Below are 18,265 nucleotides of genomic sequence, written 5' to 3' on the forward strand. Positions count from 1 at the left end.
ATGTTCCCATATTCATGGCAGTCAGACACGACCGAGAATCATCCATATCTCTATGCATTTGTGCTCTAATGAATAAGAGCTCAATAGTTATTTCTAATCTTCCTTCAGGAGTCTGAGCCTAGTCAGCCTAAACAAACACAACACTGCCCCCTGAAGGCTGGCAGAGTGAGCAATCCGAGGGGGTTCGGTTAGTCTGGCAATACTGCCCAGATTTTCTGTGAAGAACCTGACCAACATGTAAAGCAAGCAATCACCGGTTGTTTATTTGTGCCATCACTATGCCACAATAAGAGAATGGCACGGAAAACAATTATTCAAAGGCAAGACAGTCTCCACAAACAGTTGTACAATAACACTAAAACTAGTAGTACATTTCTTTTTTTTTTTGGCGTATTGATTACCATTTGCATAGCCACAGTTTTATTATAAATGCCATGGTTAAACTATAGTTAGTGTAGCAAAACCATGGTTAATTTGTGGTTACTATTTCTTAACTATAGTAAATATGTTTTTGGTTTTATTTGTAGTAAAACCATGGTTAATTTGTGTAAGGGATGTGCACACACAGTATACATTTATGAGCAGAATTTCTCTCATATAACACGAAAAACTATTCAAAGGATCAGTTGAGGTGTTAATCATTAGAAGATCATATCATAATATCCCTTACCAAAAAGTATCATATTTCAAGTTTAAGTATACTTAAGTAAAGTTCAAGTATATTTTAAGTATACTTTATGTAGAAACTATACAAATATCAGTGTTCTAGTAGTATACTTGCAAGTGTACTGTTTCAATACTCCTTGGGACTAAATTGGCTTTTAAATATACTTTAAGTATAACAGTAGCAAACTTTACTACTTTACAACTACCTCTGTTTGTAGTTTGTACTGCAATTATACTAAAAGTGAACTGTGTAATACTGATACTGATACTTAATACTGATAGTTTACTAATTAAATACTTTGTACACTTTGAAGTAAAGTCTCAGTAAACTACTAGTTTAGTAGCTTTATACTGGAAGTATAATCATAAGTTTTCTTTAAGTGAACGTTACATCATACTTTAAGTATACTACTATGTTCCTATTTAGGTTTTAATTTTTATATCTTTTTTCTACAGTCTCATAAAAAAATAAAGAAATAACATTTTGAACAAAAAGCTGAAAAAAAGAATATGAATTGGATTCAGAAGGATAATCAAAACTTAGATAGAGTTGATCGAGACCCCAAAGCTTGACTGTAATTATTACCTCTTCATCGGTCGACATTTAATTCCATAACGTTACAGTTTTGATGCTGCTTCATGTCAGATGATCGTGTGTGAATGTGTTACTAGCTATTGTTTCCTTTTCTTCTTTACTTGGGTTGTTTTTTTGTTTTTTTGTTTTTTTTTGGGGGGGGGTGTTCTGTAGAGAAGATGTGTACTGGAGCCCTCTACCACGTAATAATGAAAACACGGATTCTAGGAGCACAAGTATAGCTCAAATATATTTAATGTCATTTTAAGTATATTTCTAAGGATTACATAAAAAGTAAACTAAAAGCATACTTATATATTTTTAGTTTAAAAGATGTATACTAATAGCACACTTGAATAAACTTATTTTTCGTAAGGGGTAAGTATATAAAACCCAAAACATAAAAAGGGTTGTAATTTGGCAGATGTGGGTGAATTCTGACATATATCCCGTGCTGCGAAAATGTAGGGTCACGCGCTCTGAATAAAAGATACAAAGCTGTCACTGAGACAGTATGTATGCTTTCAAAAGATACTGTAATTACATTTTAGATACTAATACGCAGCCTTTAAGGGTAAATAAGGTACAAGGGTGTATCTTTAGAAATATCAAATGACAGCTTTTGTACCTTTTTTTCTGAGGCCTACGTATTTCCTATCGTACACGTAAAAACCGAAGTATAACATGGGGCTTAGATTTTCGGATGTCTCATTTGGTGAGACAGGGGTAGCTGCAGCCTGGCGCAATGGGCGCGCCGAAAGGTAGGGGTGTGCCAAAAGGTAGGGGCGTGCCAAAAGGTTTCTCATTGGTGAAAGGAGTTTTACTGTGCTGGCCAATCAGCAGTAAATATACATTTACGTAATTTCCTTAGACAAGGTGGCGGCGATAAGACGTGAGGTAATTATTCATCGTTTATACGTTTATCTATACTTTATATACCACAAATATGTATATTAAGATAAGTTTGTTACAATACGATCATAATTTTTCCTTTGCGTTATATCTTGCAGCTTTAGTAATTAGTTTATTGTTGTTGACAGACATATGTACAGTGAGACAAAACGATGACCGCATCGACGGCGAATCCTTCAGAGATAGTTTATATCTGCGTCCTTTTTGTACAATAGAGTACAGAATACATCCTGTAAGTATAATAATTATTACCACCTCTATTGCAACTGTACTATGATCAATTCACAATCTGAAGACGATTAGACAAAATAAAAAAATAAAAAACTCTAATTTAGAGTTTGTTTCTACCTTTCTGCCAGGTCTCCAACTAATGCAGAGTATATTCAAGCTGTCAACACACTGGTTGTGAAGAACCCTTTCCAGAGAAATATAGAAATAAATGACTGTGTAAGTTAAATTGTTTTTAAACAATTAATTTATCTTTATCAACATAATCACACACAATATTGTAGTAACAAGATGTTGTAATTTTTATTTGCTGGAAAATGACAATCAGTCAAGTTTGTGTTTTGAGCACATCTGACACATCCCTAAACCCGAAATATAAAGCAGAACGTGCTCCACTTGCAGGTTATTGTAGAATATGTAAGCACACTGTCATGTGCATAATTTATTTTTGCACTGTTAATCAATTTTACATTTGAACTTAGTGCAGGTTAATGTAAGGAAGATAATGTACTACAGATATTTAAATCCTTTTTGTATGTACTCCACTTCTTCACTGCCTGACCATCATCTTAATGTTTATGCAGTTCAATGTTTTTATTATTTTTTATATCTAAAACACCTTGTTCAGTAAGTATGTTTAGATGTTTTTCATATCTGTCATGGTCTAAGCATGATTTGTTTCTGTTGTTCTGATGAAGGAAACTTGTTGGGGGGATTCAGTGTCTGTTGAGGCACATGTGAATGTGCTACAAAGTGAGTATCAGAAAACACACCCAGACCCCTCGATGGTCAAAGACCACACGACAGGAACATGCTCCTGGAGACGCTGAGAAAGCACGGAAGGAATGTCTGTGGAGGATGTACTCAAAAAACACACATACTTAAGGACACCTGCTGGAGTGAGTATATTAAAAAAAAACTCATCAACTCTAAAATATCTTGTTTCAAATCTTTTCAGGTAATATTTTATTCTTCTGTACCTTTTTAGCCCATCTGTTAAAAAATTTAACCCAATAGTTTTAGAAAACAATGTAAGATTTATCAGTCTATACAAGAACATGAAATGCATAGTATTGTGAACCTTATACATTAGCTTCTGATTGTTTCTGCAGTTCTGCAGTGTATGTAGCTACACCGTCTGAGCCAAAGAGAATGCAACAGAATCTGATGAATCTGAAAAGTGTTTTCTTTTTTTCTCTTTATTTTTATTATTATTATTATTATTGTTGTCATTATTCTTTTTATTTATTTTATGAAAGGGGGACCCGGCTACACCTTTCCTACCATACACCTGATGGATACTGACTGTAAAATGTCAATCATAGGAGGAGGGCTCAGTGTGGGGACAGAAGATGGAACAGATGTGTGCCAGTGCACCAGCCTTGATGAAGCCTTCATAACAGCCTTCTGTGAGTATTTTGCTTTCAACATTGCATATCCACCACACCTGAAAAAGGCACTGACTTTCCTTCAGAGGCACATTGTCAACATTAGAAGATGGAGACAAGCACTGTCAGTAACTTTACTCTGAATGATTTGCCTCTTGTATTAGATCGTCATGCCTTGACTGTACCATTGCACAAAGAGCACTCGAAGGACATTCACTCTTTGGAAGTTAATCCAACATGTTGGAGTGGTACATGCACATGAACGAAATAGCTTGCTCTATTCTTTTTCTATTCTATCTGTTTTATTTTTATTTATTATATTATTTAAAAGCCCTTGCTACGTGTACTGTGTTAAGCTAACTGAGACTTGTTATAGCTCTTATATATCATTGCTCTTTTTGTTGTTTTTGATTGCTTCCACTTTGTCCTCATTTGTAAGTCGATTTGAATAAAAGCGTCTGCTAAATGAATAAATGTAAATGTAAATATTAGTATAACCTGTGGTATAGATGAGTGCCAGTCAACTTTTTTCTGATTCCATTCTTTTAGAAACCATGCACAGGAAGCATATGTACTTTTGGTACTCAGTGAAGAGTCAGTAGTACAGTTTTATTATAATATAATGGAGAAGGGTCTGGCTGCAGACTTGCACTCTCAGACACTTGCACTTGCAATTTTTTATTGGATATTTTATTCTACTTATTGGTTACTTCTTTTTTGAATCTCTCAACATTTGTTTTTCTCTTGTGTAGGTATGGTTGACTTTAAGTCTGTCAGTCCAGATGTGAGACAGAGTGGAGTTGGAGCTCAGTAGATGTGTGATGGTTATAGATACTGTGGTCTTGGAAAGAAGGGCATCTTCACAGCTTTCTATTCAGACAAAGAGTTTGCTGGATTCTGTTCTATGGACTGCTACTACAGAATGAATTAATTAATTAATTAATGAGGGGTCTATCTATCTATCTATCTATCTATCTATCTATCTATCTATCTATCTATCTATCTATCTATCTATCTATCTATCCTTTTACTTGAATTGGTGACTGAAACGGAAAGTTAAATAAATGTTTTAGTGGATAAAGCTGTGTCTGTTTGCTTAATTGGTTAATGTCACTTAAAACAAGGTTACTTAACTCTTCTGACTAATTTTTAAATTTGATAATTTAATGGTTTTGTCATATTTATTTTTCTCTATCAGGCAAAACCTAGTTTTCTAGTGTAACACTTTACAATAAAGTTTCATTTGTTGACTGATGTATTAACTAACATTAACTATGAGCAATACATTTGATACCATATTTATTAAACTTGGTTAATGTACGTTGTTTGTTCTTGTTAGTTCACTAATGTTAACAAATACAGCTGACTTTAAATGACTTTAACTTAAGAACAGCAAGTGCGACTAACCGTGTTAAGAGACGTTTGTATTCTCAAAAATAATTGTAATCTGTTTTTGATTATTGATAAACTAAGACCTAAACGTGTGGTGGTGATTACGTCAGTAAGCCATTTTGAAGGTACTTTCGAAAGTAATTTAAAATAATATTCTTTACATCATTAACGCTGTTTTTACATTGGATGAATTTCAATTGGTTTTATTGGATTATGTGTTTAATTTATCGCTTTCTATTTATCTATAGGCCAATAGCGATTAAGAGTATGGCTCGCCTTTAGGCGGAAAAGCCAGTTTTCGCTAAACCTTTTGCCACGCCCCTACCTTTCTTTCCACCAATGAGAAACCTTTCGACACGCCCACCTTTTGCCACACCCATTGCTCCAGGCTGCAGTTACCCCTACTTGCATTTGGTGAACACTAACCTAAACCTATAGTGCCATCCACTGGAATAACGTTCACATTGCATTCATGACTACTAGTCAACTACTGTCTCGTGCCTTTGCTACAACGCACTATGCACAAGTAGAATTATTTTAAATTGTTTGGTTTGTTTAATTTCATGTCATGTATCAACTTGAACATCCTGTTGTGCTTTCAGAATGCTTGCATGAATAATTCCTGTAATGCTACATGTGTAGCACCGTTTCCCGCCACTAGAGTTCACTCAATTACATAAGTAGAACACTTTCTATTTCAAACAGCACTTGTGGCATAAATCAAATACACTGTGGCACCTGATATTGAGCAGCTGTAGTTTCAAATAACTCAGTGTTGCTTTGTGATACAATTCATGAATGTAATTTTGTCATGTTGGATAAGTATGCAACCAAAATGTTTTGATCTGGAATAAGTCCCAGTTGTAGATATATATTCTATCAAAGTCAAGAAGCATACATGTGACATTTTGCAAATGAAAGTGACTCAGAGAGAGAGAGAGAGAGAGAGAGAGAGAGAGAGAGAGAGAGAGAGAGAAAGATCTGTGCACTTTCACTGACTTGCACTTCTGTACACTTCAGGTCCTCCACCCCTTTAAAGGTTCTTAATCTTCCCGTTGTCATAAGAAATTGCAAACACATTTGATCCTCGGGTCAAATTTGATTTACATTGAAAAACATTTATTTATTAAGGACTATTAATATATTATTATTATCATTTATTTAATATTGATTAAATAACATAACTCAAAGTATTTGAGTTATGTTATTTAATCAATATTAAATAAATGATAAAGTTTTAATAGTATTACATTACTTGTATTTACACTCAACCATTAGCCCTTCCTTTTACAGATACCTTGTATGCATTATTTGGTCCGTTAATGAACCTAACAGACTCTTGTAATCCAGCCCTTGGGTGCCTCCCTCTGTTTCCCCACGCTGCTGCTCCTCTGTCTGTACACACACGCTCCCCATCCAGTGAAGAGTGGAGAGTGGACGCGGCGCGGCTTAAACCATCTGACGCGTTTTGCGCATTTCCTGAACTGGCGCTCGAGCGCAGGGGGAGAGAGAGAAGGAGAGAGGGATAGAGGGAGCGAACAGGGTGGAAGGCTGCTGCGCAAAGGACTAACACGAGCGTGTAGCTCAAATGCTTTCGCCTTCTCATATCAACAAAGAAAAGAAGCAGCTGTATATCTCGACGAGCGAATGGCAATAGTCTCACAGCGGTTTGTCGGCAGACTGGGAAAAGGAGGAATCCAAAAACGCCTCTCCCATTTAACGCTTATTGGAAAACGAATAGTACAAGACAAGCCCCGTTGAAGACCATCACATTTGGGATATTTTCCTCTGTGTTATTGGCGATATTTTGCCTCTTGGACTCGTCCCTCAATCCAGCGCTGTTCCAGACGTAAGGAAATTCGATTGTTTACGTATGCTTCCCAATACGTGGAAAGACGGAACAAAAACAGGATCTTCTGGTTTTGCATATCGCGTTTTTTGTATCCTATTTGATTGTTCCGCTCAAATGAGAGAATCAGGTTGATCCGACTAGTGGTTTAGGGGATTTAATCATCACAGCATCCATCTATACGTGCATGTACACTGATGACGTGATGACATCTACGGGTATAGCGACCCCCTGAATCAAAACCTGCTTTTGAAACCGCCTGTTCTTGCAAAGAAGCCAGCTGCATCTCACTTGAGCCTCATCATGGTGGTGTTTAATGGAATGTTGAAGATCAAGGTTTGCGAAGCTCTGGATCTGAAGCCCACCCCGTGGTCACTAAGGCATGCTGTGGGACCGAAGACCCAGACCTTCCTTCTGGACACGTATATTGCCCTCAACGTGGACGATTCCCGTGTGGGCCAAACTTCCACCAAGCAGAAGACAAATAGTCCAGCTTGGAATGATGAGTTCGTAACAGAGGTTTATGATGGGAAGAAAATCGAACTGTCTGTCTTTCACGACGCGCCGATTGGCTATGATGACTTTGTGGCCAACTGCACTATACAGTTTGAAGACCTGCTGCAGAATAGCAGTAGGCACTTTGAAGATTGGGTATGTTTATTTCACAATTTATTGGCCTAGTGTAATCACTTTAGTCTGGTCCCTGGAGGCCCCTCAACACTCGTTTTGGTTGTCTACTATTCTCTCACACCCAAGGTTATGGAGCACTTCTACTGAGACAGGATTGAGATATGCAGTGCAGTGGTTCTCCTAGTCCTGAAGTAGCCCAGCACTATGACATTATAGATGTCTACCTTTATTTATCACACTTGATTTATGTAATCTGCTCATATACGTACAGGTAGCTGCTCCAAGATCTAAAGTTGGTGTGGAGACATCCAAAATGTAATCTTGCAGAACTGAAAACCACTGATCGGTTGTCTAGGCCATCATTTTTTTCACAGGGGCTGGTCAGTTTCTTCTTCTCCCCAGCAAAGCATCTTGTTTCCCAGCCTTCCTCATGGGTTCTCACGCTCTGGGGGTTTTCCCATTTCTCGACCAAACATGTTCTGCTGCTGTTCAATCCAGACTTACATTCACAGTTTCCGTCAAGTGAAGCCGTTTTGCAAATTGTCTTCATAAGATATAGTGCTCTCATGCCAGAGAAGGAAATAATTAGTGTTAAATTATGCACGTTGTAAAACGAGTTTGACATATAGTTTGCTACAACCTGTCATACATCTAGTTATACATAAAATAATTATGGTGTGTGACAGCACAGCCATATTAACCGAGTGTTTCACCTTGCCATTCACCTTATTCTGGATTTTGTCCACTCAGTAGAATTAAGCCCTTTTACTGCAAAAAGGACTAGTGATGCTCAATTCACCGGTTTCCTTTTAAGTTTTAATAGTGTTGGTTTGGCCCTTTTGTTCTCTTTTGAGAATGTTGCTTATTGTATCTTTTTAAATGAAAAAAATATAGATTGTAATTTTATCATCAATTGCAGGCTGCTGTGTTTTTTTATATAACACACATACAAACTTGATTATTTTTTACAATAGTATCAAAATGGAATGTTTTGATGCTGCTGTGTTATAATGTGTTTCTGTGTAGTGGAAAAATAGTTAGAGATTCACTTAGCATTCTAATCATGCCTGGAATTATGAGTTGGTCTGTTATATAATCTTCACACAGCTCAGGGGCTTCATTTGGGAGTGTTTTGTGTGTTTGGTCGTTAGACACCCAGGGAAAGGTCAGCATATATTGATCATGTCGCTGCATTGGTCAATCTTCACCTCCTGTCACTGGCAGCTCATGCTGTAAATGTGTCAGTCGAGAGAGTGAGAATGAAATCAATTTATTTTCTGCATTCCCTCATAACGGCTTTGACGACCTGCTTAATCGTAACTCATCCTGAGCCCTCTGTCTCACCACCAGCTTTATTCCACCTCTGTGCTAAAGGGAAACATTTGCCAAGTTAAATCATTCCAGTTGTATGCTAAACAAATTTTACTGCTTTAGTTTCCACATGCTTTAACTTTTATAATTTAAATGTGTAAGTGTATGTACGGCTCAACAAACAGGGCAGTTTCTGCCATATGTTAATCTCGGCCGATATATCTGACTTAATTGGAACTGAAGGTTTTGTCAGACTTCATATCCACAGACACACTTGATAACAGCGATTCAGACGTGGAAGCTAATTTTCCCAGAGAGGCACAGAAGTACAATCTTCATCTGCCATGTCTCGTTTACACAAATTAATAAAAGAAAGAGTTTGCTTTCCAGAGTTGATGACCGTGGGTGAAGGTGTCTGGTAACGGAGGGTTGTGTGCAATTCAGAGTTGAATTGAGAATGTTTAATACTTCAGATCAGTTCCTGAATTTGAACTGAATTTGAATCGAGTTAGAAAATTTGATGCAGCATTTGAAATAGAGTATAAAGTAAAAAGCAAAGAAGTTCATTTGAGTGTGATTTCTTTTAATCTGAATTTTTTTTTTTTGGTTGTTCATACCAGATTATTTGAATTGTTATTCCTCTTCCTGTCATTCCAGTTCGACTTTTTCAATTCCGTTCTAATTCCAAATTATGAATTAAAAGTAATTAATACCATTAAAATGTCATTAATTCTGAACTTTGCACTAACCAGCTTGTAATGTAATATTTAATTTGTTGGAGTATTATTGTTTCTATTAGAATACGTGGTGTGATTGACCCTTCACAGGGAGTTTAATTGAGAGGTAATCTGACCTATCAAATTGCAGAATCTGCCATTTTGTCCGTCAATCAAATCAGACAGGAGAGTAGATTAACTTCGGTGGATTTAATGGGGTGTATTGACGTCTTAATCCGGTTGAGATAAAATACCTTCTAATTTTCATTGATGTTTATTTCTCTTATTTCTCTTTGCTCCACAATGTATTTTTCACTGCGTGAGAACATTTGTGGTGTGAGAGCTGCATTGCTTTGTAGGACATAGCAACAGTAACTACGGGGGCAGGTAGGGGAAGTCGTGGCCTAATGCTTAGAGAGTTGGACTCCCAATCGAAAGGTTGTGAGTTCGAGTCCCGGGCCGGCAGGAATTGTGGGTTGGGGGAGTGCATGTACAGTTCTCTCTCCACCTTCAATACCACGACTTAGGTGCCCTTGAGCAAGGCATCGAACCCCCAACTGCTCCCCGGGCGCCGCAGCATAAATGGCTGCCCACTGCTCCGGGTGTGTGCTCACAGTATGTGTGTGTGTGTGTTCACTGCTCTGTGTGTGTGCATTTCGGATGGGTTAAATGCAGAGCACAAATTCTGAGTATGGGTAACCATACTTGGCTGAATGTCACTTCACTTTCACTAGACCAGACAACCAGTATAATAAGCCTTAGTATGTAAAACTTTTAGTAAAACATTTTAGTCATCTCAAATGAATGCATAGAGGTACAGTGTGTCCGAGACTGAAAACGAAACCAAATGGGACTCATTTTTTGGAAGACAGTTGTTTCTTGGCAGGTCATTTGAGCAGCAAAACCTGGAGCCAGACGTCCCCAGAGAAACCCACACTCTTCACACAGTGGATACACATCCAGTAAGCTTCATCCGTACGTTCACTCCCACTGTTACCCACACAGGTGGAGCTTTATTCTGCTTGGAACAAGGAGTGCATGCTAATTTAGATCGCTTTCACGTCAACAAACACAAACAAAACCATAGAGAAACAGTAGCGGCAGTGTTACAAAACTGCTTGGTGGAAAAAGTAACCAACCAGGACGTCAGACCCTAAAGTAGACGCTGTTTTTGCTTTACCACTTCTCTGTTGGGTTTCTGGCCTGAAAACGTCCCCCAACTGCATGTTGTGGTCGCCCAGTATGATGCAACATAGTTCTCAGAAATTGCACCACTTTTAGGCACACGCATCTTCTCTTTATCCTTTGCCGATGGTTAATTGGGTTTGAGCGTCATGTTAGTTGTCTGTGTAACATTTAGCGGAAGAGGTAATTGGAGCTGGTCTTTTGGGTGGTTCTCAAGACACTATTGAGACACAGCCACCCGTCTTTGTTGTGTGAGGCAGAAACAGACTAAATAATTTACTAGCCTTCCATCAGCCTCTTTATGGCATGTCTGATCCTGCAAAGATCATCCACAACACCCTTTGCTCAAGTTAGGAACAATTCCATTAACACCAGCGAAAGTGGTCCTTATCTATAGAGATATATCTGTCTTTAATTACCAGCCTTTTACTAAAGAGTCATCTGTAAAGAGTCTGAGAATGAGGGGGCCACCTGTGGCAAGGAGAACTTCTGCTGATCTTGTAGCTGTTCATGCACCCTTGTCTTTTTCAGGTTCATTCATTCTCCTTCCTCGTATTGTCCTTCTTCTGCTCCTCTGCTTCCTTCACCTTCTCTACTGGGGTTCCTTCCCTGCCATTTTGTTGTCCAAACTATCCTTGTTAAATTCACATATATTTATGGTCCTGACATTATGTCCAGTCCATTACAAACCAGCTCCAAATGCTTAAAACACATTTCACTAGGAGTGTTGCTTTAGCTGCAGATAATGAGCTTTAAAGGCTTGCAGTTTCCTTAATGTTTTTCCACTGCATTACAGCTTACGTTACAGTTATCGATTGCACTCAGTATTTTACAGGTTTATGCCCAGCAGTTCTCTTTTCCATTGTCTCCTGGTAAATGTTGGTGTTAGCTATACAGTACTTTCTGGTTACTGAACACTGACATCATATGCACTCACTTCTCCCCAGGAATTTGCGCAAATAGGCCAGGCCGAGGCTAAAACACCAACTTCTCCCCCTCTTTGGCATATCGTTGCCACATGAACCCATATCACACTCTTGCCCAGCCAAAGCTCATCAGTGCTGGGTGTTGATTTCTTAGGAATCCCGAATCTATGATTTTAGACATAGGTGGTGACATGTTTGTACAGACAGAAACCTTGTCATTATGCCTTTGGCCCAGTGATTGTCACACATCATTTCACAGTGCACTGTTTTTCATCATTTCTCAAATCTCAGGATTCGAGTAGGATGGGGGAATAGTTGGTAAGCAGGATCAGTTCATCCAGCAGCACTAATTAATTACATGAAATGATTTGATGAGAGACCAGTGAAATGTCTTTGTGTTTGTTAAGCTATTCTGTTATTGTATTTGATTGTGACTGTCCTCATTTGTTTCTCTTGTGTAGTTTGGTTCGTGTGTGTGTGTGCTTTACCGATTTGCGTATTTGACCGCCGATTGTCTAGCTTTCCATGCTGTGTTGAGCTCTTGCCTGAGGCACATTGAGCATGCTTACAGTGAAAGGGAACAATACAGGTGACAGATGAGATACTTCCACAAATATGCCTGATCTGCACTGCTATCTACATGACCCAGTTACACACACTCACACACACTTGTACTCTCACCTCCACAGCATAATACACCACAATATATGTGAATATATTCTCTTTATAGGTAGTCCTAATGAGTTTTAAACTGACTTGCTGTTGTAGATTCAAGGGCTTGTTCATATAGTATGAAAATAAGTGATGGAAAATGTGAATGTGATTGATTTCATATTATTTGAAAACTTTGAAGCCTTTTTTTCTGGGTATTCAATGTTGGCATAGATTGTGTGTTTGACTTTTTGGGCATCATCATTTAAGGTCCTTCAATACTGTTCAAAATTCAACCGTATATTCCTTTTTTTAAGTAATTAAAAAATGTATTCAGCAAGGATGCCTTAAATTGATCAAAACTTACTGTAAATGCATTTCAATTTATGTTACAAGAACTATTTTTAAATCAAATATTGTTATTTTAAACATTGTATTCATTTAAGGAAATGGTTACATTTTAAAATATATTAAAATAGACAAGTTCACAATATTTCACAATATTACTGTTGTACTGTACTGTACTTTTGATCAACAAAATCGATCCTTGCTGAGCATAAGAAGCTTCTTTCAAAAATATACAAAATCTTTCCGACCCCAAACTTCTTAGACTGTATTATAATATTAAAAAATAAGTTTTTTAGTGAATTTTAGGCATTATAGCAGCAAATTAGGCTTGTTAATGTCACAAAAGAAACATTATGCATTTTTATTGAGAAAATCTCTTTTTTAGTATCCCTGGTTTCCTGTTTGTCTTGAACTGTATGTCTCTGAGTGTGTAAATCTCCATTTAATGAAGGTAGGGAAGGCATGCAAGGGTGATATGGATGGGGTTGGAGGTTTTAATGTGGGCAGATACATGACTACAAAATGCTCGTGTGGCCCAAAGTGAGGCTAGAATCTCCCATCATCATATCTGCAGTCATCTTCCCTGCAGGAGCCGGCAACAGACTCGAATATTCTCAGCACCCTATTCACACTTTGTGTGTTCACACACACCCCACAGCACTACAACTGTTGGCGTATGTGTGTGTGGGCGCTTGTTTTTTGCAGAGATTAAATCAAAGTAATTCACACCTCATGAAGTTTGAGACACCAAGGCTTGTAGTCTGTTCCTGTGCCCACAGTTACATGAGCGTTTCATCTCCAGACGGCTGTTTTCATTTTGTCCTTTTTTTTTGCGCTATTTACTAAATAAAAGCCGTGAAGCCCTCTCAGGACCTAGTGCTTATTCAAACTGAATTCCAATCAGACCTTCAAAGGCTTCCATTATTAGTCTGTATCATGAATTATGCACAATTAGCCCAGGTGAGGTGTCTTATTAGTAATTCATGGAGCTCTGAAGGTTTCACTCATAGCTGGTGTGTTCATACTGCTGAATGTGCTATTATGGCCACATTTGTATGTGATTTTGAGCGTGAATGGGAGCTGTGCATGCCGCCCCGCCTCCATGCTGGGACTCTGCTGTTGACAGATGGATGTAGGAGGACTGTTGCTGAGCTCAAACTGTCTTCGAGACAGAGTGAGAAATGGATGAGGAGAGTAAAAAGGAGGAGAGGGCAAAATTGAGGAGGGAAGAGAAAGTTTTCCTCAATGTTTAATCATAGCTTTAGATTCATTTAGAAATCAGTGGCACATGTGTTTAAAACTTCCTGGACCTACTTTTAATTTCCCAAGTGCATGGTTAGGAGACTGTTTTCAGTGGCAGGATTTCTTTCTCTTCACCTCTAGTCAAATCAATAGTCTTAATAGAACTAATAGCTTAATGTAATGAACTGCTTGAACACAGCCTCACTCCTTTCCTTTCATTTTTCATTTTTAAAGAAAAAGTCTACATTTTTTTTTGGATGGTCTGGGATTGACGCATCACTTTTTATATTTTGTCCTGAGACATGAATCCATAAATTGCAACCACCTCCACATATAAATTTAGTGCTCAATGTACAAGGTAGAAATTTAACATGAGCTTTCTTCCTAGTACATCATGCAAACAAATTCAAGCAAAAAGGGTTAGTTTACTAAGAAATGAAAATTCTGTCATCATTTACTCAATCTCATGTCGTTCCAAACCTGAATGACTTCGTTTATTTTGTGAAACACAAAGATACTTTTAAAAATATCTCTGTTTATTTTAAAGTTAAGGACTTTCCAGTGAAAGTCACATGGATTTGGAACAACACGAGGGTGAGTAAAGGCCCGTTTACACCAAGGACAATAACTACAACGATAATGATAACTATAAAGTTTTAATAATCATTCAGATTCTTGGAGAATATGGAAGTCCACAACACAAAGGAATGATATACTGTAGTTGGAAACACTTTAATAATTAAAAAAAAATTTCAGCTTTAAAATGCTAAAACATTGATAGACAGAATCCGAATCCATCTGACTTCTGACTTCACCAGCACTAAGCATTTTTCCATAGAGATGTGTGTTCGGGAGAGCGTGAGTGGCATGTGTTTTCTGTGGCTTGTGGGTATCTGTTTGCACAGTTGTGATTAGAACAGAGAGAGGGCGAGCAAGAGACTTCGGGCCAATGAAGGGTGCACGTTCAGGCACTGGAGGACAGTAACCAGAGCAAGAGTTTGTTTTTCCTCATGTTGTACTCGATAGCTTTACCGCATACACACTACAATGGCATAAGCACATGCGTGAAACAACTGGTCTTGAGCTGATTTTTAGTGGATGTATGAAGTCAGTTCTCCCAAGTGAGTAACCACAGGTGTAGTTCATCACACAAACTATTCAACATGCTCCACTAATGTCCCAGCTAAGTTCTAGAAACTGTCCAAATACTTTTGTTGTAACTTTGAACAGTATATTTGTTGTTTTGTAATTTTCAACTTTAAAAACATCTTGTCGTGCTTGGAAAAGTACTTGTGCTTTCTGATACTCTGATGATTCTCCTAAAATTCTTCATTAGGGCAAATAAAACTAGAGCCAATAGTTGACATTTAGTAAGAGAACTGATCTAACTGTTAATCTGGATAGAATTTGAGAAATGTTTGAGTTAATACTGAAGTCTGTAGAAGACTTTGGTGTCTTGGGAAATCTGAGCAGATTTTGAAATATTTCTGAGATCTGAAAATCATACGAGATTACTAGGGTCTTTTAGAAAATCTGTGAGGCGGGAGATTCTTCACAGTCTCGAATTGTTTTCCATGTAATGTCATTTCCGTCTTGGAGAAACAGTTGCAATATTAAAGAGATCTCATTTGTGATATCCCTTTTCTAAGGGGAGGGACAGTGAGCCTCTTGAGCTGTGGGTTTGGAAGAGGTTGAGCTGCAGGGTGTTGCATAAGAGGAGCTGATTATGTCCCACGGCTTATCTCTGGGTTTTATCCTCCCTTTCTCTCTCTGTTCTTCTCTTTTACTCTCCCTTTATGTCCTCATGATATCCATATGATTCCTTGAGTTTGACCCAAATAGCATTCACTGTTATGATTGATTTTGTACATGTAGTGCTTCAGGGACTGTCCAGGATTTTCAGGAGCTTAGTATGTTCCCATTTAATTCTTTAAAATTATTTAACAGAATTTTAAGCCATAACACAAACCAAGCAGTTCTGACAGGGATCACATCACTGTGTAATTAATTATGAGGCAATGAACTACATATGAAGCACTGCAAACAAACAAAAATTACAAAAGTAAAAATTTTTGTTTACATTGTTTATATATTTTTTTCTAAATATACAAATCTTACATTTATTGCAAAATATTTATGTATATACAAATATATAAGTAGATATGTAAGATATAGATATACAAATATAAATATTCATATTGCATTATTAAAAATATATATTATAATGTATATTATAATGCATATACTATATATATTATAGTAATTATGAATAATGGTGATTTATTTAAAACTTAATTTATTTTAAAAGTGATTTTAATTCAAATTTAAAAATTGTGTTTAATATAAATGTAAATATGAGTGTACATTTACACCTCTCTCTTTACATATTTTATTTGAGTTAAATGTATTTGTAATTTTAAATTAATTATACTGTGATATTCTTATTAATAAATTAATATTATAATTATTATTTAATGATTAATTATTTGATACATTTTATATTTTTTTTTGCCACAAAATGAAGAACAGAGAAAAGGCACAGAAAAAATGCAGGAAGAAACTCTTTCCCTTTGCTAGTAATGTGATCTAACCCTCTGCAGCAGCGCTGCTCTACATTATTCAAAAGGGACAAATCAGCATTGATCGACAGGCTGCTGTATGTCTGTCTCTGGTCAAGCTCATCACATGCAGCTAACAGATTAACGACAGCAGTTTATCCACTGTCAGTTAGCAAAAGATTTTAGTGTAATGTACAATGTGGTGTAAAAGTCTGAGACCAGAAATATGGGATTCATCTAATTTATGCAAAGATGTATATCTATTGAGTCATATAAGATAAACTAGTATCATGCCACACGCTCTCTTTCTTTTAGTAATGGAGGGCCAAAATTCACATAAATTCCTATTTTGCCATATTAGTTTGTGCATGTGAGTAAAGACAACAAAATCAAAAGTATTATTGTCATTTTAGTATTCAGCTGATGCTCGTTAACACATCTTTATTGTTACAGAAACTTTTTTTTTTTACCCTATAAAATGACATTGACCGCATAAATCTAGCAAAATTACCAAGGCTTATACTTTAAAACATGGAAAACTTAAGAAAAACTCTCTGAAACAAGGAAAATCTTGCATAATACATAAACTTGTCTTATTTGAAGGATGTTTAGACACTTTTCTGGAAAACTAGACAAAAATCATTTTAAAGAAAATGATTTTTACATTGTAGAGTGTGTGTGCGTGCTAATGACTATAACTAGACTGCCGTCTGCAGGCTGTCCTTGAGCTTGTGTGATGACAGCAGCTTTGGAAAGAGCTTTCAAGCTGGCGATGGCTGGACAGGCTCACAAACTCACATGCACCACCAGCAAAGCAGTCTTGCCAACATTGTTTAGCAAAGCATGACACCGGTTTCCTGGAGAGTGTCATCAGGGAGAGTAGAACACACCGCTCCATCCTTGTGCGTTCAGACATACACACACACACACACACACACACTCACACGCAGTGGCCTTTCCTTCCTCTGCTAAATTTAGTTGCCGTTGCACCTCTGAGACAAACACACTCAAGGAGGCTGCTGTTGAATGGAATTGAATGCTGCTGAGGAAGAGAGGCCGAGGGGGGAGGGGCCACGTGACTGAATAACAGACATGTCATCACCCTGTTAGCATTTCAGATGACATCATCAGCAGTTCTGCAGTTGAACTTTCGTCTTAAAGTGACTTTTTGTTATAATTTCATCAAACGGCCACTGGTCTGATATGTTCAAGAGGGCGGTTTCAAAGTGCAGCAAAACTTGATGATTTCATCAGGAATGGAAGGAATAAATCTTTCCTAATTCCTATATTCAGGAAGAGGCTAGGACCAGGAGTGCTGATCTGGCACCGGGTCTGCTGTGTCCCTGATGATCTAGATCACTGTGAAGAGAAAAATAAAACAGGCCTCCTATTTTGAGATGCTCTATGAATGCAGCTCGATATCTCTTTCTTCAACACCTCCATCCACCTCCACATATGCACCGCGGGGCCTGTGTTCTCGCTGTCTCTCTCTGCATAATAAGATTAAGCAGTGGTTTCCTGACATTGTGGATCTCCTCTCCCCCCACGCCGAGCTGATGGCGAGTGGGTGTCGAATCTCGGCTAGGCGTCGGGCCCGCGTGGGGTCTGAGTGGGACGCTCGGGATGTGCTGCACTGGCAGGAAATTGTTTAAAAAGGAGTTATAAAACCCAAGCAGTTTCCCTGCCAAC

General features: G+C 37.7%; 1 protein-coding gene across 2 annotated transcripts in view; it reads left to right on the forward strand.

Annotated features, from left to right (window-relative positions):
* The first annotated feature begins 6,577 nt into the window (after positions 1–6,577).
* The window catches only part of LOC132121502 (protein kinase C epsilon type-like), a 61,844-nt gene continuing 50,156 nt past the window's right edge, over positions 6,578–18,265 (forward strand). The window contains exon 1 of one of the 2 annotated variants that reach the window (XM_059530975.1): positions 6,578–7,660. In XM_059530975.1, coding sequence (XP_059386958.1) covers positions 7,313–7,660 — 348 coding nt within the window. In that variant the 5' untranslated portion in view covers positions 6,578–7,312. The remainder of the gene's footprint in view (positions 7,661–18,265) is intronic. The other variant, XM_059530974.1, reaches the window with a different exon arrangement.

The sequence above is a fragment of the Carassius carassius genome, chromosome 39 (genome assembly GCF_963082965.1).
Source record: "Carassius carassius chromosome 39, fCarCar2.1, whole genome shotgun sequence".
Taxonomy (NCBI): domain Eukaryota; kingdom Metazoa; phylum Chordata; class Actinopteri; order Cypriniformes; family Cyprinidae; genus Carassius; species Carassius carassius.